A 25,063-nucleotide genomic window follows, 5' to 3' on the forward strand; every position below is an offset into this window, starting at 1 on the left:
CTCTCTCCTCCCAGAGCTGAAAAGAAATTCCACTGGATTATACATGTATTACTGTTCGAAAACTATTTCTGTATTATTCATATTTGTAATAGGGTAATCTTTTAAAACCGAAACCCCAATCATATCCCCATCAAACCACATGATCAGTCACATATTTTTCTTCTGCATTTCTGCTCCCACAGTTCTTTCTCTGGGTGTGGATACATTCTTTCCCATAAGTCCCTCAGAATTGTCCTGGTTCATTGTATTACTACTAGTAGAAAAGTCTGTTGTATTTAATTGTGCAACAATGTTTCAGTTTTTGTGTAGAATGTTCTTCTGGTTCTGCTCATAATTCATGGAGGTCTTTCTAGACCATATAGAAATCCTCCACTTTATTATTCCTTTGAGCATAATAGTGTTCCCTCACCAACATGTACCACAATTTGTTCAGCCATTCCCCAGTCGAAGGGCATCCCCTCATTTTCCAATTTTTTTGCCATCACAAAGAGCGCAACTATAAATATTTGTTTACAAGTCTTTTCCCTTATTATCTCTTTGAGGTACAAACCCAATAGTGGTATAGCTGGATCATAGGGCATGCAGTCTTTTTCTTTTAGCCATTACCATATTATTGTTGATTTTTAATTTTCAATTTTTTAAAGAGTTTGAACTGGGAGTATAAAATAATTACTCTTTTATTAAGTGTTAAAATAAGACATTAATTTCTCTCCATTTTGAATTTGAGAATATCTAGTTGGTTTTGTATTTATTTATTTTATTTAGAATATTTTCCATGGTTACATGATTCATGTTCTTTCCCTCACCTCTTCCCTTCCCCACTCCAGTCGCTGACAAGTAGTTCCACTGGATTATACATGTTTCATTGTTCAAACTCTATTTCCATCTTATTCATATTTGCATTAAGGTGATCCTTTAACATCAAAACCCTAATCACATCCCTATAGAGCTATGTGATCGATCATATGTTTTTCTTCTGCATTACTGCTTGCACAGTTATTTCTTTGGATGTGGATAGCATTTTTTAAAATAAGTTCCTTTGAATTGTCCTGGGTTATTGCAGTGCTGTTAGTAGAAAAGTCTATTACATTCAATTCTGCCATAATGTATCAGTCTCTGGATAATATCCTCCTGGTTCTGCTCCTTTCACTCTGCATCAGTTCCTGGAGGTCGTCCCAGTTCACATGGAGTCCCTCCAGTTCATCATTCCTTTCAGCACAATAGTATTTCATCACTAACAGATAACACAACTTGTTCAGCCATTCCCTAATCAAGGGACGCCTCTTCATCTTCCAGTTTTTTTTGCCACCACAAAAAGCATAGCTATGAATATTCTTGTACAAGTATTTTCCTCTTATCTCTTTTGTGTACAAATCTAGCAGTGGTATGGCTGGGTCAAAGGATAGGCATTCTTTTATAAATTTAATTTTATTGATTAATTAAGAAAAATTTTCCATGATTACATGGTTCATGTTCTTTCTCTCACCTTCTCTCACTCCCCTCCCATAGCCAATGCACAATTCCACTGGGTTTTACTTGTGTCCTTGATCAAAACCTATTTCCATGTTGATGTTTGCACTAGGGTGATAATTTGGAGTCTGTGTCCCTAATCATATACCTATCAACCCATGTGATCAAGCAGTTGTTTTTCTTCTGTGTTTCTCCTCCCAGAGTTCTTCCTCTGGATGTGGATGGCATTCCTTCTCATAAATCCCTGAGAAATGTTTTGGATCATTGCAATACTGCAATTAGAGAAGTCCATTACAATCAAGACTGTATAATACAGATTAAGATCTGGTACTGCTAGGCCACCATCCTTCACATTTTTTTTATTATTTCCCTTGATATTCTTGATCTCTTGTTCTTCCAGATGAACTTTGTTATAATTTTTTCTAATTCTATAAAAAAAGTTTCTTAGTAGTTTGATAGGTATGGCAATAAATAAGTAAATTGATTTGGGTAGGATTGTCATTTTTATTAAACTGATGTTTTTTCCAATTATTTGGATCAAGTTTTAATTGTGTGGAAAGTGTTTTGTGGTTGAGTTCATATAATTTCTGTGTTTGTCCTGGCAGATAGATTCCTATGTATTTTGTATTGTCTAGGGTGATTTTTTTTTTGGTAAAAACCCTTACCTTCTGTCTTGGAATCAATACTGTGTATTGGTTCTAAGGCAGACACTAGGCAATGGGGGTCAAGTGACTTGCCCAGGGTCATACAACTGGAAAGTGTCTGAGGCCATATTTGAACCCTGGACCTCCCGTCTCTAGGCTTGGCTCTCAATCCACTGAGCTACCCAGCTGCCCCCTCTATGGTGATTTAAAATGAAGTTTCTCTTTCTAACTCTTGCTTCTGAGATGTGTTGGAAGTGTATATAAGTGCTGATGATTTATGTGGGTTTATCTTGTACCCTGCAACTTGGCTAAAGTTGTCAATTATTTTCACTAGCCTGTTAGCTAGGATTAGCTAGAATTCTTTAAATATGTCATCATATTGTCTGCAAAGAGAGTTTCCTCATTGGTGTCATTCTTAATAACACAGCAGCCCTACTTATCACTGGCAGGCTTAATAGCTAGATAGAACAGTAGGGCAGTAGTGATGTGCTCCTAGATGCAAACCAGCCTGAAGGTTGCTCTCATTGGAAACAGAATTGCATCAGGTATTGAATCCACGCTTGAGGGACAGCTTGGATGAGCTCTGAGATCAATGGGTTTTAGGTAAAGGACACAGGAGGGAGGAAGATTCATTGCTTCTTCTTACTCTTAATTTGTTTGTTTTCCTTTCTAGACTCTTTCTCTTTCTGGTGCAGTGAGCCTTGATAATAAATATTTCCAATAGACACAACAATGCCTTTTCCCTTTGTAAACAATGACAATATTCTCTGCTCAGATGAGGTGCAGATTAAAGCCTGAAGAGCAAGATAATTTGTGATATCCTCTAAATTTTAGGCTGCAAGTCTCCACCAATTCTGATTGCCTGTGCACTCACATGTGTGCATAAATACATGTGCGTATATGGATATGTGTATGTGTGTGTGTGATGTACAAGGTGGAAAACTCACCTTATATCTTATATCTATAGGCATAGCTCAAGTCAGCTGAAAAGCTCTAGTCAAAAGCAAGAACACAGCAAGCTCTGAGCAATCCAGGATAGGAATGGTTGGGGCATGGGGAGATAACAGACCCAAACTATGCCTGCTGATTGTGGCCAAAAAGCGACTCTCCTGATGTGATGACAACTCATTGTCGACATTTCTGTTTCCAGTGTGCATGTACAGAGAGCCATCGCTGCATGAAATTGGAGAAAAACAAGGACGCTCCAGGAAAAGTTCCGGGACCCCAACAATGAACGGAGGGAAAGTGGTGAATCAAGATTCTACATAGCTGAGAACTCTTCCCTTCTCTGTATTGCTCCCCTTCCTCCCTTTCCCTCCCTAGCACCCCTTCCCTTCCCCAGAAACCCATGGAGACAATAATACACTGAAGAGGCAGGACTTAGGGGGCTAAGATTCAGAATGCAAATGTGTGTTTGGGACAGAAGATGAAATTCCAACTCAATCTTGCCTGATTCAATGTTGTAGAAATAAACACACACACACACGCACACACACACGCACACACATGCACACACACACACACACACACACACAAACACATGTAATGTGAAGAAAAAGGTCTCCACTGTTATTTTTAAGGAAACCCTTCACTCTGCTGAGGGGGAGGGAAAGGGTAGCATTCTGCATAACTTGAATAAAGATGCTACTACAAAAAGATAGGATTTAGAGACTTGAACCTCACCCTGGAGGTACTCCACTACCCCCACCACCCCAGACTGCTTGAATTGCTACAAAAAGCCCTAAAGTGGGGGAAGGGCTGCTTTTGTGTTTTTGTTGTACTCTTTGTGGCTGTCTCTGTAATTCCCCATCTTTTTAAGAAGCCTGAAAATGTGTGGGTTTGTGTTTTCTGTTAAAGCTTCCCAAATGCCTGCTAAAAGCCCCCTTTTCAGTCCCCTCTTCCCCTATCTCCCATCCCCCTTCATTCAGGCCATTCTAGCCCAGATATTGTTGGACCAGAGAATGTTAGATTATTCAACATTGGCAGTTTCATGGTAGAATGTTGTTTGTTGACAGCAATGTTTCAGGAAAAAAAAAAGATTTCTGATTCTAGGGATGAAAGCTGATTCCATTTATGAAAAGCGTTATTATGGGGTCATTGAAAAGTCATTTAGAAAATTCACTCCTGTCAGATGAAAGGTATTTTAGGGAGTCAACTGAAAATTTCCCCCTAGAAATTTAAATATTTTAGCCAATCATTATATCTATCTCCTGCCTTGTGAAAACTGTTGAAAAAGGAGATGATGAATCTCCCATTTCAGGGTATGCATCAAGGGAGTTTTGAAGAAGGGACCCAAGTCCTGACAGATTGGTAAGGGCAAGTTGTGTTTCATTCCTCTCCTCTTTGCCTACAGTTAATGTATGAGGCATTACCCAGTGTCGTCTGAGACATCAGAAAGAGTATTGCACTTGACGGCTGACTTAGGGCCCTAGAAATAGCTGACTTTTCCTTCTCTGCTTTGACCATCTTCTAGCTGGCAATGGAGATGTCCCTTGGACCCCTTATAGATTCACCAATTCTCCTGCCTCCTCTCAATGCCACAGTCAGCCTGGGGAGTCTCATCCAGTGTGGACTGTGTTCTCATGGCTATGTTTAGGAACTCATTAGGGGAATAGAAAAGTGGATCTTTTGGCATATGTGGCATATGCCAAGGATAGTCTATTAGAGTGTTGTTGGCTGATCGAGCCAAGGAAGCTAGGAGGTGACTAGAGAAGAAATGGATCATCTAATTATCTGTAACAGAGCATAATGTCTGATAAAATCACTGCTGCTTTACACTGGCAGGGGATGATATGAGAGAAGCAGAGAGAGAGAGAGAGAAGGGGTTCCTATCTGCGAATCTGGGATTATAGACTTAGAACTAGACAGAACCTCAGAGGTAATCAAGTCAAAACTCCTCATTTCATCAACAGGAAACGGAAAGCCTAGAGATATGGAAACTTCCCCAAGGTCATACAGGTCAGAAGTGACAGTGCATGGAATTCAATCCAGGCCCAGGACCCCCTCCTCTATAGTATTCTCTCCCTTGGGTCATCGTGAAAAATAGAGGTCACCTTGGGAGCTCTTATTGAGAGAGGATGGAACAGACTAATCCATAAACATCACCACTATCCCATATGCATTCTTGCAAGTACAGAACCTATCGTTCTCTCACCTGCTGACCAACATCTGGGTGTGTTGCAGAGATCATGATTTTGAGATGGGCTGCCATGTGCCCTCAAAATTACCTTCATTTCCTTAGCTGTATACAACTGCTTCCACTCATCCTAGTTGCTCACGAGTGGTTCTTCTCCTAAGCTATGTCTGTACAGTTTCCCCTCTTCCTTCACCTCTTATGTTCTCAAGGCTTGGCCAAAAGTGGAATGGCAGAATAAGGCCAAGACCTTACAAGGTAAGAGCTAAGGCTATGCATGTAGGACTTTGGCAATACAATTTTAAGGATAAATGCTTTGAGATGGCATATAAAAACATTAAACTATAACTCTTGCTCTCATAAGAAAATTACAGTGGGAAGAACTCCACAACTGACCTTACTCCTCTTTGCCCCACTCCATTCATCACAATTGTATCTGTGCTTTTAACCGCAACAAGCAATGAGATTACTGTTATTAAGAATGATGCTTGTTGAAAGGATGGAGGAGGCTTTTACTGATTGGGAAAGGGCTCTATGCGGGATGCTTTACTTGAGCTTCAAAGAGTTTTCCAACAATTATCAGGAAGAAAAACAAAGAGAGATTGAAAACTGTGATAAAGACTGAAAGGACAAGATTTATTCCATCCTTTTTTATATGAAAAGATAAGACCAAGAGAGAATTCAGCCATCAAGAAAAAGACTAACCCAACTGTAATGCCATCCTCTAGTCTATGTCATATATATTTAAGCTCAGATGCAGAGATTATTTGTTCCTTGGCTAGTATAAGTGAGAACAGGAATACGAAGGACACAAATTATATAGTCTGTTTTTCTCAATAACTTGAAATAAATGTTAAGTTGAATGAATCATTTTGGAAATGAAAGTGACCTTACCCCCTTGTGCTGGGGCCTGAGCTATCAGTACATTGGGAGTGAGGGACCTCCTACTTCATGGAAGATGATTATCAGTGTAAGTGAGTGTCAGGAGCTTGCACAGCTTCTTGCCATGCAGTGTTGTCATGAAACCTATATTGGCAGAAAAAAAGGGAATTCATCTTTAGTGCTGATATTGAATTGTAGATAATCCACCTCCAGTCACTTTTCTGTGTGCTTCCAAACACAAAAATCCCACCCACCCAACAACTTCTTTAACTTAATTCCAAGTTAAACAATCTTCTCATGGAAAAAAATAGTTTACTTTCTAGACCTTCCTTACATTCTTTAACTCAGACAGTCATTTCCAGGCCTCTTTGTTTTCCTTCTTTCTTTCCCATTAACCAGTCCAATCCCTCAGTGATACCAGACTGTGTTTAATAGAACCATTTCCCTTCAGGGACACTCCCTTAACAACCAGGTTCTTCAACAGACCCAAGTAGTTGTGGGTGGATTGGGATCCATGCATTCTTAGATATTCAGTTGAAGCATTATCCAGACTCATGGAGATGAAAACCATATACACATATACACACCCTGGGAGACTTACAAGAGAGCTTCTATTTGGCACAATTGATACTGGCCATTCTTAAAGGTGCTGTTATTTGGAGTTTTTGAGAGAAAATGCAATTTAAATGTTACTTTTGAGTTCAGAGTTTCTGGGGCTGTGGAAGATAAAATGGTAGAGCATCAGAACCCAGGTGGTCACCACAGCATTGGGTTAGTCACTGACTTGTTCATTTGAATTTCTCAAGATCTGATCCTATAGTATATTCCTAGCCCCTCTCTTTCATCTTAAACACATTGGCTCAGTAAAGAGATAGCCTGGTGATCTAATGTGGCTCTGTCTGGAGTCTCTTTGAATCTGAAATACCTAGATTGGAAGCCCTATCACATTTAACAAGAGTCTTTGTGGATAGGGTCAATCCATGGCCAATATAAATCATTCCAACTATCAGTTAGTTGCTGATGGTGGGAGATGGTAGAACCACAGGATGGAAACAAAAGAGGAGGAGCACATTAAATTTCTTATCCTCAGAAAGTTAGAAAATATGGAGGGTTTGACCAAGCATGACTACCCTCATGATGTGATGTCTAGTCTCACTGAATTTGTGCCCAGTGATTGAAATCCTCCCGTTTCTCTCTCCATGTTCTAGTCCCATCAACACGCCTTACTTTTCTCGGAGGAGGTTTTCCATGATATTCCTTTGTTTCAGAGTTCTCTTGCTCCATGTCATTGGCCCCAAATGATGCTCATCCCCTCCTAACCACATCCCAAAGGCTAACATGCCTCCTCTGTCCAAAATCTGTAAATAGCATTTTTTAACAGGAACATATTTAAAAAAGGTGGATTGTTCTACAAATATATATGTACATATATATGCATCTGAAATAAGGATATAATATATAGAGTTTTTTATTTGTTTGATTTGTGGTCTTTAGTCATAGGTATATCAAAGAATCAAGAGATTTGAATGCAAAACTTTATATATAAATGTATATTTCTACTGATAGCTCAACATGCCACTTTCTAATAAACATGTAACAGGTAGGGGACACTGAAAAAAAAAAAGCACACGCTCCTTCAGAACTTAGGTGATTCTGGGTCCCACTCATTGGTGAGGAAGTGCATTCTTATTTTTTTATTTTTAAAATGTTATCTCTGTCCTGGAAAGCAATACTTCCTGGTCCAGACTCCTTGATGAAGCCAAAAACAATGTGAAATGAATGAGACTTGAGAGCGCATGTTTGGTATGGGAGCATGTTTTAACAGGCTATTTCACAACCCTCCCCTCTTCCCCCTTCCGGAGATTTTCCAATGTAAGATTAAGACTAAAAAGTCACCGCTTATCATGTCAACTCAAACAAGGGTTTTTGACTCAGAAATCAAAGCCTGGGCTTGGCTAGCAAATTGATTTGAAAGATAATCACAAATGCTTGCATTAAACTTAATGTTATAAAAAAAAAGTCTGCTTGGATGTTTTATTGCTTGGAAATATCGTTGACTCTGCTTTTGGTCCAAGGGCAAACTGAGAAGAGAGTGACTTCATGAACTCAAAGGTTTTCACCCACCACTCAAAGACAATGTCCCATGAAGAAAGAAACTTCTCTATGGTGTTGTTCAGTTAGAAGTCACTGTCAGGGTCACAAAGATAGTTGCCTCATAAAGAACCCTGAGCTACTATTGGAGCTAATCCTCATAGCCAGCCTCTTCACAGAACTGCACTCCAGGCAGATTATTTCATTTGATGTTCACAATATCCCTGGGAGAAAGGTGCTCTCGTTTTCTCCATTCCACTGATGAGTAAACTAAAGCAGAAACTGGTAAGATGACTTATTCATGCTCAACCAGCTAGCAAATGCCTAAGGGAAGGCTCATAATAGTCCTAGCACTCTCATTGCTGTGTCATTAGTTAACAGTTTAGAACTTCATAATCTTAGTCTTTAAAAATGAATGAATTGGTCTACATAAACTCTAGGGTGACCTAAGTTCCGAAATGCTGTCTTTTGTGGGAGAAAATCATTTAAATTTCATTGACCATGTTTCTTCTGAAGCACCATCACTGGGGAGGTTGCACATGCTCAGGTCAGAAGGATGACAACAAGAGTCAGCAGAGTTTAGAATCATGATACATTTCCCTTGGAGAACATTCCCACTTTGCAAAATACTTTGCTAAACTTGAAAAGGTATGAAACACTCCTATAATCATTATAGGAGGATTCACCTCCTGAAATCATAGAGCTGGTAATCGAGAGCATTAAGACACCAATCCATGCCTCCTGATGCCCCTATTCTGGGCTCTTTAGGTGGAATGTGGTGGCTTTTAAGCCAATACAAGAACTGAGGGTTAACCTATTCATAATAAGTTGTAAAAGAATCCTTTATAGCAATTCACTTATTAAAATGTATCTAGGTCATGCTTCTTTACCCAGAAAGATTAAAAAAGTGACCCAACCCCTATTTTCACCCATCCATCATAAGCTTTTTTAGGGAATGATAGACTTCATTGCAGAGGCTTATTGTCTACATCTGTCCACAAAAGTGTATTTAGAGTCCAACATTATGAGGTAGATTGTCATTTCTAGAATTATTATTGAATATTTATTTGAATATTTGAATATTTCCCTCATGAAATGCTTTGAAGACATAAAGATTATGTTATTGAACCCTTTAGGGAAATTGACTAAGATAAGGGAAAATTCTGGCCAGCATTATTTAAAAGGCAGGTGGAGAGACAATATCTGGCAATTCTTTCCCATCCTTTATTTTCTGAATTAAGAAACCAAGGACACTCAAATCCACCCACCCTTTCACATTAAGGTAAAAAAATAAACTAATCCTCCCACCTTTTGAGTCATTTTTCACATCAGATGGGCCCATAGTCTCCCTTTCCTGACACTAGTTTTTAACCAATGCTAATGGTCAGCTAAAGCACAATTTCTCTTGGCCTTTCAAATGCTGGGAACTGTCCATGGTAATGGACAGTATTGCTCAGGTCAGGAGATAATTTTCTACTCTTCCCCAGCAGTGGAAAACAAGCTATGGACACCTCCTTTTGGTCCCAGTTCTATCATTTACTACCTGGAAGCATTAGCTTACTCACTTTTCCAATTATTATCAGTTTGTTTGTTTTTTAAGTTCAGATGCCTATTATAAAACTAAGAAAACAAAAGTGAAAGAAATGAAATTTCAAAAACCAGAAACTCTCCAATTATATACAATTACATATACGAACAGTAGCAGATTATAAATCTAAATGCCAATGTTTGACTATGTTTTAACTTTCCAGATTTGGCTCCTATTGATGACATTTCAAAGAACTTTCAGAGGCCGAGGGACTAGGCAGCTGAGATAATTCTTTTCATCAAATCAATTTAGCGAGTGTTTCTGAAACACATGATCAGATTGCCACTGAATATACAGAAATGATTTTTTCTCTTACCCTCAGGAAACCTATTTGCTTTCCTTTTTAGGTTTCATCAGACATCAGAAGTGGTCCAGGAGCTTTGGCTGCCATTTGACATTGATCTTTGTATCGCAGACTTGGAAGGGATGTGACCAATACACCTTTCAATAACAGTCACCCAAAACAGTCAGTGGTCATCTGATTTCCACTGAAAAATCTGTTAAGAGAGTGGATGGGGAACTACTCTCTCCAAAGCAACCTATTCTAATTTGGAAATATCTACCACTTTTTTCAAGATCATAAATTTCCTTTTCATTCACTTATTTTAAAATACACTACTCGGGCAAATACTCTATATTAATGGGGGGGTGGAAGTCAAAAGATTGGGCAAAGCACAATAAATCCAACCTATTAAGCATTTACTCAGCACTTATTCGAAATCCTCTGCTATCTCTTTGTGGGGAACAAGAGAAAATCAGCACAAGATTATATTCTTCTTGGGAACAGTCTATATTCACAAATAAATCAAAATGTGGTGAATGATAAAGAATTGACAGTTAAACTTTTAATTTTGCTCAAGTGGAAAAAAGTGACTACTATGACATTTACTCTAATTTGATGAGATTATATTTGTAAAGTGCATTGCACAGTGCCTGGCACATAGCAACTACCTAATAAATGTTTATTAGCTTCCCTCTAATTTCAGCTATTGAAAATTAAGAGGATTCAAATGCAGGCTAGCCCCAGACAAAAGTACTCCTGTGAAATCAGACTCTTATACACTTCAGAGAGAGCCCCTGTGCACAGATAGGTGCTGAAGGGGAGATTTCTTTACCTGTTGTCATTCAGAGTGTCTTTTCCTTGGGAGGGGGGAGAACTTTCAGCTTAGATTGTCAGTGTCTCCCTATGAGCTTCTACAATGGAATCCAAGCACACAATTTCTGTGAGAGTGTGTTAGGAGAAGTGTGAATAGAAGGATGATGATAAGGGAGGTTGAAAGAGGGGAGGCTGGTCTCCTCTTTGCCTTTGGAATACCAATTACCAATAGAAACAGTTCGTTAGTTTAAGTACCCACACATTCTAATTTCCAACAACTTCAGCCATTGATGAGAAATTCATTCCCTTTCAATAATTCCAAGAACAATGCCCAACTAGAGGACACAAGTTCATTCTCCCAGAGACATAATCTGAAGGTTTCTGGTTTTTTGGGTAAACTTAGCTAACTAAGGAGGGCAGGACTAACCCTATACATCCACCAAACACTGGAGGTTCTGACAGTAAGACAGTTAGCCAGCCCCTCCTGACATGGCCTGCTCATGTAGAATTCCACTCAATTAATTTCCAGGGTTGCACTCATAAATATTCACCGTCTTACAAACAGCCCTTACCATTTCATTAGAACATATGGTATTCATTGTACTACAGTAGCTAGATATCCCGCCCCTACACACACACACACACACACACACACACACACACACACACACACACACACTATTCTTCCTGCTGGCTGCCATATCTTATTCAAAGTGACTTTGCTGCTAGAAAAATGCAGCCCAGAATTCTAAGTGGTGTGTGGGCGGCTACTTCAAGCACACAGCTTGTTAATATAGAAAGGGGGTTGCGCATATTTTGTGCCTCCCACAGGGCAGAGAATTGCTCTCCTGAAGCCAATATAGTACAGCACATAGTTGAAGGAATTCATATTTAAGGCATGTGCTGGATGCGTGTGTGTATATGTGTGATGTGTCTATATGTGTGTCCGTGTGTGTCTGTTTGGGGAGGACACAATACCAAAGGAGCCAATACATATGTGTCAGCCAACATCTACCATCCATGAAGTAAGTCAAGAAGTATCTAAGGAGAAAATCCTAAAAATCTTTTAATTTAATTGAGTTTCTACAAGGGGCAAGAAGTCAATTGAAAGGATATTCACTTAGTACATAGCATGGACCAGTCGTTGTCCTCACATACAGTGATTTGAGTCCCCCCCCAGGATAATTCTCCCAGACTCCAAAGGCTTGACATTCTACTAGGGTATAGGGCTGGGATGTAAGATGTACAAAGATAGTGTGATATCCATCTCAGCTGATTTAGGCTGCAGAATTGGTCATAAAAATGGGTAAAGGGAACTGGGCAAAACAAAACAAATAAACAAAAACTACTGCAGAGACAATCAGAATCCTTCTGGTCCCTAAAACTTTATAGAAACAATGTAGACATTTGTTAAGATAAAACATGTACCACCCTCTCTGGAGCATCTCCCCTAATCCCACTCACATTTGGTTGGCTGCATTTCCAGAGAGTAGCTAACTTTTACTTTTTCCTCTCTCATAATTTTAGAATTAATTCTGATAGTGATGAGTATTCCTGATACTGTTGCTCATAAGTCACATGAGTGTTTCCAACTTATCAGTCAATATATAATGACCTTTTAGCAAATATATTTACTAATGTGGGATGATTAATAATTGTTATAAAATATTTACTACTGAAAGATTGAGGAATATGTAATTCAGAGAAAGAATGGGCTTAAACCTAGATAATTTTCATCGTAGCACACACATATCAAAAACACATGTGAAAAAAAGCAAAATCATAACTCCTGCTGACCAGAAGACTTCCATGAGTGTATAGGTAATAATTCCCTTAATCACAAGGACCAGTAAAAGGAAAGTACAATTTGAAAACCAAAAAATAAATGAAAGATAAGATGCTAAAAATAAGTACTAATTTAAATCTGCTATACTCTTAGGGTGACATGTCTGCAGATATTATCTAAGTTTTGGCTACTCATCCTGGAGGAGAGAGGAAGATAAAACTTCTCTGCTCCTCAGGAGGACTTGATTCCTACTCTGGAACCCAGATCTCCTGAAATTGTAGTCATATGCCTATATTCTCCTTCACTGAGATAAGTCTTGCAATGACTTAATTTAATACCTAGGCACATGGAGTAATACTTAATTTTTTCAAACTTCAAAAATTACAATATTTTTCTATGTTTATATACCTCCTTTCATCTAATGATCCAAAGTCCCTGTAGTCTTTTCAAATTGATTAAGGGCTTATTTTTATTAAGTTTAATTTTCATTGATTGATTCAATTAAGATAATTTGTCTTTCTGTGATTGATTGGAGTGGAAGAAGACTCCAAATCCTTATGTAAGTAGGAGGCTAAGAAAGATGTGATTTAAGGAAAGCAAAGTACTTTTTTTTTGAGGGACATGTGAGTAGAGAGGGCTCCCGACTGAGTAGATATTGACTTTCCAGAAGAGGTGGCTTCTGAGCAGAACCTTGAAATAACAAAATTAGTGTGATAAAAATGAGAAAGGAGACAGTAGACACAATAGCCAACTATACCCTATCCCTATATATAACAAGTCTCTAGTGTTTGAGCCCTTTGCTTTGTATAATCACAAGATCTCAAAGATCTTAGCCATTCAATATTATAAGAAAAGAACTCACTTGCCCTTCCACCCACCAGATGGTCAACCCAATACATGGTAGGTACAAGGCCAAAGCAGCTTAGAAATGGTCTAGTCCCAAATATTGTTCACAGATGGGAAATCCAGTGAAGTGACTTGCTTAGAATCCCTAAAATAGGAAGAAAAGCATAGAGAGAGACCAAGATAATCTCCAAATGAATTAATGGTTTAAGCATTAAAGGTGACATCATAAAGAAACTGGGGGGGGGGTTAGGAAGACATTTTCCTTTACTTATATGCATAGAGAAGCACTTGGTACCAATCAAAAGATAGAGAAAATCCCTAAAGATACATAGGACACTTTTGATTGTTTATAAATTAAAGTCTTCTGCTTTTTAAAAAGCAATATAATTAAAATTGAAAGAAAAGCAAGTAACTGGGCAAAATTTTGAGTCAAATTTCTCTGATAAAGTCATTTAAAAGAAATATGGGTAATTGATACAAATCTATAAGCATAGGATCCTCTTCATGATTAACAAATGGTCAAATTATATATGAACAGAAAAGAAACTCAAGTTATTGATAATGAGGTGATATGCTGTTAATTACTAAAATTAGAGAAATAGAAATTAAAATCGCTCCATGTTCTATGTCATACCCATAATATTGGCAGTCAGCCAAAAAAAGAAAAAAGGACTAACATTGGAGGGGCTGTGGGATAACAGATATAAAGGACTATTATTAGGGATGTGACTTGGTTCAGTCACTCAACAAAATCAAGTTAGAAGAATACTCAGAAAAATGCTAATCTATGAACACTTTCTGCCCAACAATAACTACTTCACTCAAAGAAAAGAGCCTGTTGGTCCAAACATATTTACAGTAGCTCTTTTCATTGTTGAAAAGAATTGGAAGCTTTTTGAGGAGAAGGTGCCTTTCAATTACAGGATATGTGAAAAAAATGATATATTAATGTAATGGTTTATTATTGTTCTGTAAGAAATCATAAAGGAATGGTTTCAGAATAAAAAAAATTGGGAAGATTTGTTTAACTGATGTAGAATCTTAAGAAATCAACCAGGAGAACAGTTTATAATAACAACATTGTAAAGAAAAACATATCAATAATAATTCTGATCAACTGATTGGTCAACCATAATTCTGTAGGACCTAAGAAGAAATTTGCCATGCACCTCTTATCAGAAAAGTGATAGAAAAGGTACAGATTGGGAATCATAATTATTTTTTAATGTTCAATATTATAATTTTTTTGCTTAATTATGTATATTTTCTCTTTTTCTTTCTTTTTTTTTACTATGTATATTACTCAAGAAGGTTTAGTTTTTATTTTTCCCCCCACTCCTCTGACCCTATGGTAAAAAAAAAGTAAAAGGATAAAAAAATCCATTAATATATCAACTAACATGAACTTTAAATATCAAATTCATTATTTATTTTTATCTATCATATTATTACATGGCAATACATTTAATATTTATTGATTATTTTCACAATTAAAATTTATTACATATTATAAAAAATAAATTAAAATAGTAAGAAATACACACCATTTTAATACTAATAAATTATTTTGAAGCTCTTATTTTCTGTTTTAAAATCAGCACTGTTTATTGGTTCCAAGACAAGATAGCAGAAAGGGCTAGATAATAGAGGTTAAGTGACTTGTCCAAAGTCACACACCTCGGAAGTGTCTGAGTTCAAATTAGAATCCAGGACCTCCTATCTCTATGCTTGGCTCTCAAACTATTAAATTATTTAAAAATATATTTTGTCCCTACTACTTACCAGGTATAAGGTTAAATTAATATCCAATTAAATTAAATTAATTTATTATCATTAATAAATTAATTAATATAACAAATCAATATAATAATATAATTAAATATGATAGAGAAATAAATGATTAATTATTAAGGAATTAAATTAATATCAAATAATTCCAAGTATTATATTTTATAATATTTATTAATAATCACTTGAGGTAGAAGAAATATAAGGACCAAAGTAAAAGTCTGAGTAAAACCTGTTTTCCCAGCCATGATAATGGGAAAAGGGAGTGAGGGGCGGGGTCACACCAAATTGATATTTTCCCTCCATTAGAAGGTAATGTGAGAAGGAACATGGGCAGCTGGGATTTAGAGTCCCAGGATATAAAATTCTAATTACAAATAGGTATTGTGCAAGGAGTTGGGAGAAGAGCTAAGGAAGAAAGTAAAAACAAGCAAAAAACTAACAAAAAACAAAAAGACAAAAACAAAAACAAAAATCCATTCCCTACCTTTGAGGAAATTTTATTCTAGGGTATGGTCAAATATTGAGGTGCTGCATGTCAGACCAGCAGAAATCCATGCAAATCACCCTCACAAAAATGAATATGAAGAACCCTAGACTTTTTTGTCCTCAGATCATTATGTGCCTAGTAACAGTCAAAGAAGTGCTGAGCCAGGAGTAAGGAAGACTTGAGTTCAAATCTACTTCAGCCACTTACTAGCTGTGTGATGCTATGCAAAATATTTGGCCTCTAGCTGCTTCGGTTTTATATTCAGTAAAAGTGGATATTTATAGAACCCCTCTGCTAGGGCTATTGTGATGGTCAAATGAAGCAGTATTTTAAATGCTTAGCATAGTACTTGGCACATAGTAGGCACTTAATAAATGTTTAATTCTTTAATTTCATTTTTATTTTTTTAAACCCTTACTTTTCATCTTAGAAATGATACTAAGTATCGCATCCAAGACCAAACAAAGATAAGGACTAGGCAGTTGGGGTTGGTTAACTGACTTGCCCAAGACCACACATATAGGAAGTGTCTGAGGTCAGATTTGAACTGACTATTAAACTATTGAACCAATTAGTTGAGTTATTTCTTTTACTTTAACATTTTTATCTCCCAATCCCCAAAAGAATTGAGAAAAGTTACTAAAATAATCATCTTGTTCATTCTAAATTCAGCCTCAGTTTCTCAAGTTAAGGAAGTTAAAGAATATCAGCATCATTGATTTCTTAATGACATGTCCCACAATTGAGGGCTCTGCAAAGAGGAAGACCTTTATCCTGGACTAAGAAATCCTCAGTCAAGTCTTGGATCTTCTATTTTGCATTTTTTTTGCTTTTGTTTTTATCCATTTTTATGTTGTCTTATTCTTTGTCTTTTTCCTTCTCTCAACTGAAGAACTGGCAATATTGGACTGGCAATATTGCCAGACAATAGGATCTTCTGCTGCCTTGTAGCAAGGGAGGGGGACATGAGAGGGAAAAGAAAGGGCTTCATTATACGCCATTAATAACCTTGTATTTTTATGACCTTCCTGATGCCAACACACTGTGAAGTTCTCAGTTAAATATGAATTTGCATTGATTTATTAAACATTCTATTTAGCCATCCCAGCAGACTCGCATTTAATGTTTGAATGTTTTTTTCAAAATGGGTATACTTTTTAAATAGAATTCATGAATACACTGACTTTCTTTGAAGTGACTGAGATAAAATTTTGAAGTGACAGGGTGAGTGAACATGACCACTTTAATTCAGGGAGACCCTTTCACAGCTCTGAACATGTTGGTGTCTATGAAATTCACCACACCAAAGCTGGTTATTATCATGACCCTTGAAATGAGACTTAGAATTCTGAAAACAAAGAAGACAGGAAAAGTCGTAAAAGGCCATTCGGGGGTTGGCGAGAATGTTGACGATGATAAGAGCACATAATGCAACAGATATTAAAAAGAAAGATGTCCTTCCTGCCTTTGGACCACTGTAAAGATGAGTTTTTAAGTGAAGTAGGGACTCATCCCTGCCATGGCATTTGATCTTTCCATTTCCTAAAGTAGTCATCCAAAGAACGTGGCGGAAAACCTTTGAGTTGTAAATGCTTCAATATGCCATTAGATCTGTGACCTCAGTGATACGGGCATTTTCTCCAGCCATGCAGTTCATAACCCATCCATGCATGACCAGGAATCCTGGCTATTTTCTCCCATGAGTCCATAGAAAAGTTACTCTATGTAGCTGTCACTTCCCAGCACCTCTGATAACATTAAGGGTCCCTATATTTAGAGCTTCAGTTTATCCATCGTAGCATTTGACTAATGATTTGTCCTCAACACTCACACAAGACATCAATTATCATACCACTACCTAGAGCAGTTCCCATTGCAACTGTGCTCTCTTATTACATATCTTCCCTGTTATATATATGTGATCTAGATTATATATATATATATATATATATATTTACCCTATTTTACAGATGAGGAAATTGAGATTGAGGGAGGTTAAGTGATTTATATATAATCACGCTGTGAATAAGACAATCTACTTTTTTTGAATCCTATAATTCCTTTTATTGTCCTCAAAACTTATTTTTATGGAAACCTGTTTAGAAAACTGCATGGACAATTGCTTCTGATTTTATATTAATTTTTTTCTCTTACACTTCTTGGGGCATTTAAAATGAACGTCTTGGAGAGAAAAAGAGTCTTTCAGATTCTTTCAAATGAGCAGCTAGCTGGTGATGACGACTAAAAGATGGATAATATGTTTCTCTTTCCTGAAGCCTTCCAGTGCCCAGAAGAGAATGGGCAAGCACCACAGGACTATCTTTAAAATCTAGTCATGCATATGTTTGCACAAATCATGCTTCTGTTAATGAAATGCATGCATTTCTAGGCTCATTTTAAAGTGCTGATGGCATTTCTTCTTTTGCCTCTCTCCCTGAGCAATTAGATTTCAGTTCAGCTTTCTTCCAAATGTACAATCAGTTCATGCCTCCACTGACAAACCACGGCATTAAAAGCAGAAAAAAATCTATTGCTCAAAATTCAAAAAGGTTTCCTGTCTGCATACACTAGCATAAAGTGTGTGTGGGGAGGGGTGGCCCAGAAGAGTTAGGCAGGTAAAACCTTTAGCTAAATTTCCCTGAAGAACAGAAGCACCTAAGGGACAAAGATGAAAAGCCCATAATAGCTAAAATGCTTCTGCACTTGTGATGGAGATAAACTAATGTGGTGACTCTCAATGTTTGGAAAATCTGGTAACACCTTATTAGCCAAGGAAGGGAGAATGATTAATGGATTCATTAGGAGACTTTAGAATCACGCTGAGCTCTGCCCCATTCAGAACACATCTTGAGTGCTGTGCAGTTCTGAATGTCACAGGTTAGGGAGGATATTGATAAATCGATGTGGACACAGCAAGGACAATGGGATGGCTAAGCATTTTAAGTCACTCATTCCCTCCCTTAACCAACCTCTTCCTTTTGCCTCCCTCCCCTCCTAAATCTTCTTGAAGCTTTTGCTTCTTCCCTCCCTCCTGAGTGAACTATAAAGATACTCCAGTTGCTTTCTCAGTCAGGGGGTTTATTGGGATAACAGGATGGGAAACTGAGGTAAGAGGTATGAGATTTAAAATGGTTGAGGTCTTAAACTGTAGTGATTAAAATAATGGAAGATATAAATTGTGATAGATATAAGAGAGGGTGAGTAAGTTTGACTGCAGAAATATGTTTCACTACAGTGTCTTGGGTTTAAAATCAAATATAAGGTGGTTGCCAGGGAAATATTCCCAATTATTCAAATACCCAAGTCAATTGGGTTTTATAGAGATTTTAATTAACAATACAATGAGTAATCAAAGAAAGAGAGAGAGAGTAAGAAAGGAATAAGTATGAAGGGCCTCAAAGCCAATATGGCCTAGACCTGAGTCTTAAAAGAGAAATCAGTCAGTTTTTTATAACTCACCATAAGATCTAAGTAAGGATTTCTAATGACACCAGGCCAGCAGCATCTCAGCTGCTTTTACCAGCTCCCTCCTCCATCTGAATGTTTCAGAATCAGTCTCCTCAGAATGAGTCTCTCCAATCTGAATGTTTCAGAATGACTTCCCAGCTCTTCCCTGAGCTCTTATTTTTAAGGGAAAAATCTTCTCTGTCACCTTCCCTAAGTCCTTACATCTACCAATCACTGTAGATGTTTCTAAAGGACCACCCATTTTGAATTCACAGCTGAGTAGTTTTAATCTCTTTAGTAAGTCAGGAAAAAAAATGCTGCTGTGTCGACAAATTTCATTAGAAAAACCCTCTGAATAAGTTATCACCCTTTTAGGTTTAAGTAGTTTACAAGTTGCCCCACCTTTATAGGTACTTAGTATCCCATTGTATCAATTCTAAAACAGTCATGACTCAAAGAACTTCCTGTCCCTTCCATAAGCATGGATCAAAGTACTTTTCATTGTTCTCAAGGAGCTCTCTGTCCTAAAGCAGTCCTAAGTAGGGTGGAGTAGGGATATTCCCAAGGCAAGGAGCCCCCACACTCAAGTAGAGTTCTCACCATCTGCTAGGGAATTTTTTTAAGTAGAAGATTCCCCAATAGGGGAAACCCCTAACATTCATAAGTCTGTGAAATTTTGAGGTTTACAGAGGGATGAGAAATTTCCCTAATCTAAATGAGATAAAATTGAGGGTTTGTGGGAGTCACAAGTGTAACTCTTAGACAGTTAGGAAGATGGAGAACAGCAGCCCTTTCAAAATCTTCCTTCTTCTTCACTATATATATATATATATATATATATATATATATATATATATATATATATATATACATATATATATATGACAAAAAATTCAAATCAGCCTCACAAAAGTCTTTCAGCCAGCTTCAAACCTTCAGGGAGAGGGTGTGTCTCCCAGTCAGAGACAAAGTCCAAAAGCCCCGCCCCCTTGTCAGCTCAAACTGCCACCAACCGGGGACATTCCGTTGGAATCTTCTCTTGACAGACATCTAGAGCTAGATCCCCAGTCCTGCATCTTGGTCCACAAGTGCTGCAAAACCTTTCTCTTCATGTCTCTATCACACAGTGGCAAAATTTGGGATGTTCAGCCTGGAGAGAAGACAGAGAAGAGGATAGAGATGATGATCTTGGCTTCTTCAAACATTTGAAGAATTCTTATATGGAAGAAGAATTACGCTTATACTGCTTAGACTCAGGAGAAGAAACACAAGCTGTGGGTGGAAGTTACAATGAGAAAAAAAAATTAAGATAGAATCAAGGAAGAAAATTCCTGAGAATCGAAGCTATTGGAGAGTGCCAGGGTTGAGGGGGAGCACATTCCCCCTTACTGGGTGTTCTCAAGCAATGGCTAGATTATCTCTTCTGGGTGGTGCTCATAGGGATTATTATTTGTCTCATTAGGGACTAAATGGCAGTCTTTGAGGTCCCCTCCAACTCTCAGAGTCTGTGAATACCACAGCTGTTGCCTTTAAAAATAATTATAACATCTATCTTCTTTGTACTATCATTCCTCTTAGCAGGGCATGCAATCATCTTGTCTGTCTGCTCTTGCTGATTGGTGTTTCATTCTTGGGGAAGCTACGTGGAATAGTGAATAGAGCACTGGACTTGGAATCCAAAACCAGGAACTCATCTTTATGAATTCAAATCTGACCCCAGACACTTACTCTATATGTGGCCCTGGGCAAATCACTTAATTCTGTTTGCCTCAGTTCCTTATCTGTAAAAGAAGCTGGAAATGGGAATGCCAAACAAACCACTCCACTATCTCTACAATGAAAACTCCAAATAGGGTCACAGAGAGGTTGGTATAATTGAAATGACTGAAAAACAATTTCACCAAGACATCCTTGTTGAATGGGATCCAATTTGATATATCAAAAATGAATGACTAGGTCTTCCTTTAGAAGTCAATAGACATTTTCAATGGGTCCTTTAGAGATAGAGAACTCACTGTTGTTGGTTCACACCAAAGGGCCACTTATCCTGAGAATTCCAGTCCTATGAGGGAAGATATTTTGGAGCATGGTGGCACTTTCTAGCTAACGTCCTACTCAACCTGTATGTAAGGCTTATCCTAAAAACATAGCTCTTAATGCATCTGGAATACATCTCCTTTCAAACCATCTCTTAAGATGTTTTATAGACAAAATCATTCTATATTTATTTAGAAGCAATTATATGTCTTTGAAGCCACTAGAAGCCACAAAAAGGGCTACATAAAGGAAATTGAGATGGCAGGCTATGTTCAAGGTATGGCTAAAAGCCTGGTAGGTCACTACAAGCCCATTGTTGTCCAAACAATGTTGGTGGTATTTATGCTAAAAGTTAGGAGAAGATCCATATCCCACTCTTGGGTACCCTTTTTCTGCCCAGCTGGCCAGCAGTTACGAAAGTTACATTTTGACTCCATGATGTTGTTGGTTTGGTTTTCCAAGACTTTATTATATTTGATAATGCTTTCTAGCTTTTGAGTATCACTATTCATCTGTTCCCACATCAATTACCAGAAATACACAGTAATCTGAAATTCTGACCACCATTTGGAGGTTCTCCATCACAGTTTAGATACACAACCAGGGAAAATTATCTTCTCCTCTTCAATCTAAAGGTTTTTGCCTTTTCCTTCTCCAGCTCACTTTACAACTGAGGAAACAGAAGCAAACAGAGTGAAGTGACTTCCTCAGGGTCACACATCTAGTCAGTGTTTGAGACCAGATATGAACTTAGGTCTTCCTGAATTCAGGCCCAATGATTAATCCACCATACAACCTAGCTGCCTTCTATCTAATGACAGCTGACAAGTTTTTCTTTATTTCTGGCTATTAATAGGATAATATCACACCACACTTTGTGATGCAATTATAAGACCACAGTGATTTTCTTTTATCCTCTTTGAAAATTGAATTGGATTTCTATCTTCAATCATTGATCATTCATTTTATATGCATCGTCTGTGACATTCTTTTACTCTACTCTTCAACCTCTTGGTGCATGTCAGGATTTCTTTCTGGCCCTTCAGATAACTTTACTTCATTATTTTCATATTGAATTCTTCCTTTATTTAGGTACTCTTAATTGACTCTGAAACCCTAATGTGTGATGGATAGGACTTTCTTCATCTTCTTAACAGAGGTACCGATCTGCATTTTGAACAAAGAATATCACTTAGTTATGTCAGAAATATGCATTGTTCCATCAATGCAAATGGGTTCAAAATATTCTTGTTCCCCATACTGAGTGGAATTTTCTCTCCTAGACTTTTGAACTACTTATGGCTAATTTCAACTCCCCTCCTTAGAACCTTGTTAAGCCTTAGGAAATATTTCATCAGCTTTTAATTGTCTCCCATTACACCTATTTCACATCCTTTAATCTCATTAAAATTTTATCATCTGGAATTTTTTTTTTCAAAATGATCTTACATTAAGTTGGTTCTTGAATGCACCCTTCCATTTTTAACTCACCCCCCACTAAACCTTCCCTAGTTAAAACAACAACAACAACAACAACAACAACTACTGCCCAAAAGATTTCCAAATCCAACCAACAACTTAACCATATATGACATCATCTGAAATATTTCACAACCTTGGTCTCCATCCCTTGATCAAAGGATCTATTTACTTATTTATCTCCAAATCAAGCTTGGCCAGCACAATCATGTGAGTTTCATTTTTGCTTCATGATTCTTTTCTTTTTAAGATATTAACTATATGTCCTTTATTCTGCTTTTGTTTTGCCGACTTATTTTATTTACCTTTTCTTATTTAGCTAACTTTGCTGAATACCTTCTCCTCCTGAAGTCCCTTTCTTCTGCCCGAGTTCCTTATCAGTCTATTCTTTCTCCTACAAGTAGAAGCCTTCTATTAATTTAATACTTCACTTTACCTCTTTTATTGAAATTTTCTCCAAATGTTACTCAAATTATCTTAAATATTCTCACCTAAAATTAGAACTTTCCAAAAGGAGGCTGATTTGGGAGTGAGTGGTTAGTGACTTCCTTTTCACTGAAGGTTTTCAAGAAGAGTCTTTCTTATTCTCATGTGATTTGAATGAGATGACTGCAGATATCATTTCTAATTAGGAAATTCTGTGATATTCCCTAGTAGCCTAAATGCCTTGAGTATTAATCCATTCATCTCCCAACTCATTTTCATTTCTATTCTCTTCTTGCTCAAATTTATCCTACACATGATTTCAGATGATTTTCTTCATGTAGACTGATACCATAACTACTCCCAATCAAGAATAGTCATTAGCTTCCCATTGCCCATCAACAAAGGCAAAAGTCCTTAGCTTTGACTTCTGCAATTTAGATTTACTCAGTTTTTTAAAAGATTTTTCTCACCTCACTCCACTTCCAATAGTTTTTATATAATTCATACTTAAGTACTCACCATTGTTTTTAACACTTCTCCACCTCTTACCTCTGCTTACGTTATTCCCAATATCTGGAATACCTTAACCTCCATATCTCTGTGTTGGAATCAATCCCATTATAGAAAGATCAACTCAAGGGCTCTCTTCTCTGCCCAAGCTGGAATTGGCCTCTTCCCTATATACTCCTTTCATACCTTGTTTATGTAATTTCTATGTGCTGATAACTTGGCATTTATATTATAGGTATTTGTATATTTTATAGCTTTCCTATAATGTTAAAATCCTTGAGAAAGAGGTGTGTGTAAAGGAAATTATTGAGGGGACTTTGATCATGAAGATAAAAATCAAAACTCTGATGGCCCCTGTAGACAGCAGGAAAAGTCAGCAACTGAGGTAAGAGACAATGAGACAAGAGGCAAGCAGGATGTTCCCTGGGTGGCCCAGGCAAAGAAGAAAGGGCAAAAGATGGCTCATGATGTATAATGTTGGAGAGTCAGGGGCCAGACAGAAAGTTTGATAAACTGAATCCAGACCAGATGGTGGTCTCTCAACTTCTGTGTTGGTGCGGACTGGGGCCCCCTCCTGGGCTACTGAGGAACAGCAAGCAAAATGGAGAAGCTAGATGAGGGTAAATTTTCCTTAAAAGTAATCTATCTCCACTCTCTCTTTCATCCTTCTCACCTTCTCCTTTTTGATTAAAAAAAAAGAAAAGATTACAAATGTATGGCCAGTCTTCCCATTTTTAATCTTAACAGTGGCTTTAACAGTTGCTTAATGTACACACACACCTATTATACATATATATATATATATATATATATATATATATATATATATATATTAGTAATGGTAGTCTCTTGGTGACCGAGAATGATGATTGTCATTGTGCAGTTTCATCTACGGTATACCCTCATGTGGCTTCGGAGTCCAAAGGCTGAGGCGCAGAATCTGGGGCACATGGGGGCTGGGACGCCAGTTGTGACGGGAGGTGCGGTTGTGGCCTGGTGTCGGCGTTCACGCGCAACTGCAAGACGTCGACATCGCTCATCTTCAAAGATGGCGGCATGGTTAATGTGGGCTCGCCAGCTGCTTCTGTCAGAGGTAGAGAGTTCTAGTTGCTTTGGTGTCATGCCAGCCCACTTCAAGTTGGACTTTAGCTGATCCTTGAATCCTTTCTTTGGTCAGCCTTGTTTCCTGAGTCCAGCTGACAGATCACCATAGAATCCCTGTCTTGGTATTCGCTGTGGGTCCATGCGGAGGACGTGTCCAGACCATCGTAGCTGGGTTTTGAGGACCAGGACTTCGATGCTGGTGGAGTTGGCTCTGTCGAGGACTTCCTGATTGGTGATTCAGTCCTG

The 25,063-nt window shown here is 37.7% G+C and overlaps 1 protein-coding gene and 1 long non-coding RNA gene across 6 annotated transcripts in view; both read left to right on the forward strand.

Moving 5' to 3' along the window:
• Positions 1–8,148, forward strand: part of FGF12 (fibroblast growth factor 12) — a 578,750-nt gene extending 570,602 nt beyond the window's left edge. For all 5 annotated transcript variants that reach the window (XM_007502452.3, XM_056808685.1, XM_007502450.2 and 2 more), the window contains one exon: positions 3,265–8,148. In XM_007502452.3, coding sequence (XP_007502514.1) covers positions 3,265–3,383 — 119 coding nt within the window. In that variant the 3' untranslated portion in view covers positions 3,384–8,148. The remainder of the gene's footprint in view (positions 1–3,264) is intronic.
• Positions 8,149–8,421: 273 nt separating this feature from the next.
• LOC130455995 (uncharacterized) lies at positions 8,422–10,407 on the forward strand. The gene is made up of 2 exons (XR_008914283.1): positions 8,422–8,505; positions 10,156–10,407. It is a non-coding gene; the product is annotated as an uncharacterized LOC130455995 (long non-coding RNA).
• The last annotated feature ends 14,656 nt before the right edge of the window (positions 10,408–25,063 follow it).

This window comes from Monodelphis domestica, chromosome 8 (genome assembly GCF_027887165.1).
Source record: "Monodelphis domestica isolate mMonDom1 chromosome 8, mMonDom1.pri, whole genome shotgun sequence".
NCBI lineage: Eukaryota > Metazoa > Chordata > Mammalia > Didelphimorphia > Didelphidae > Monodelphis > Monodelphis domestica.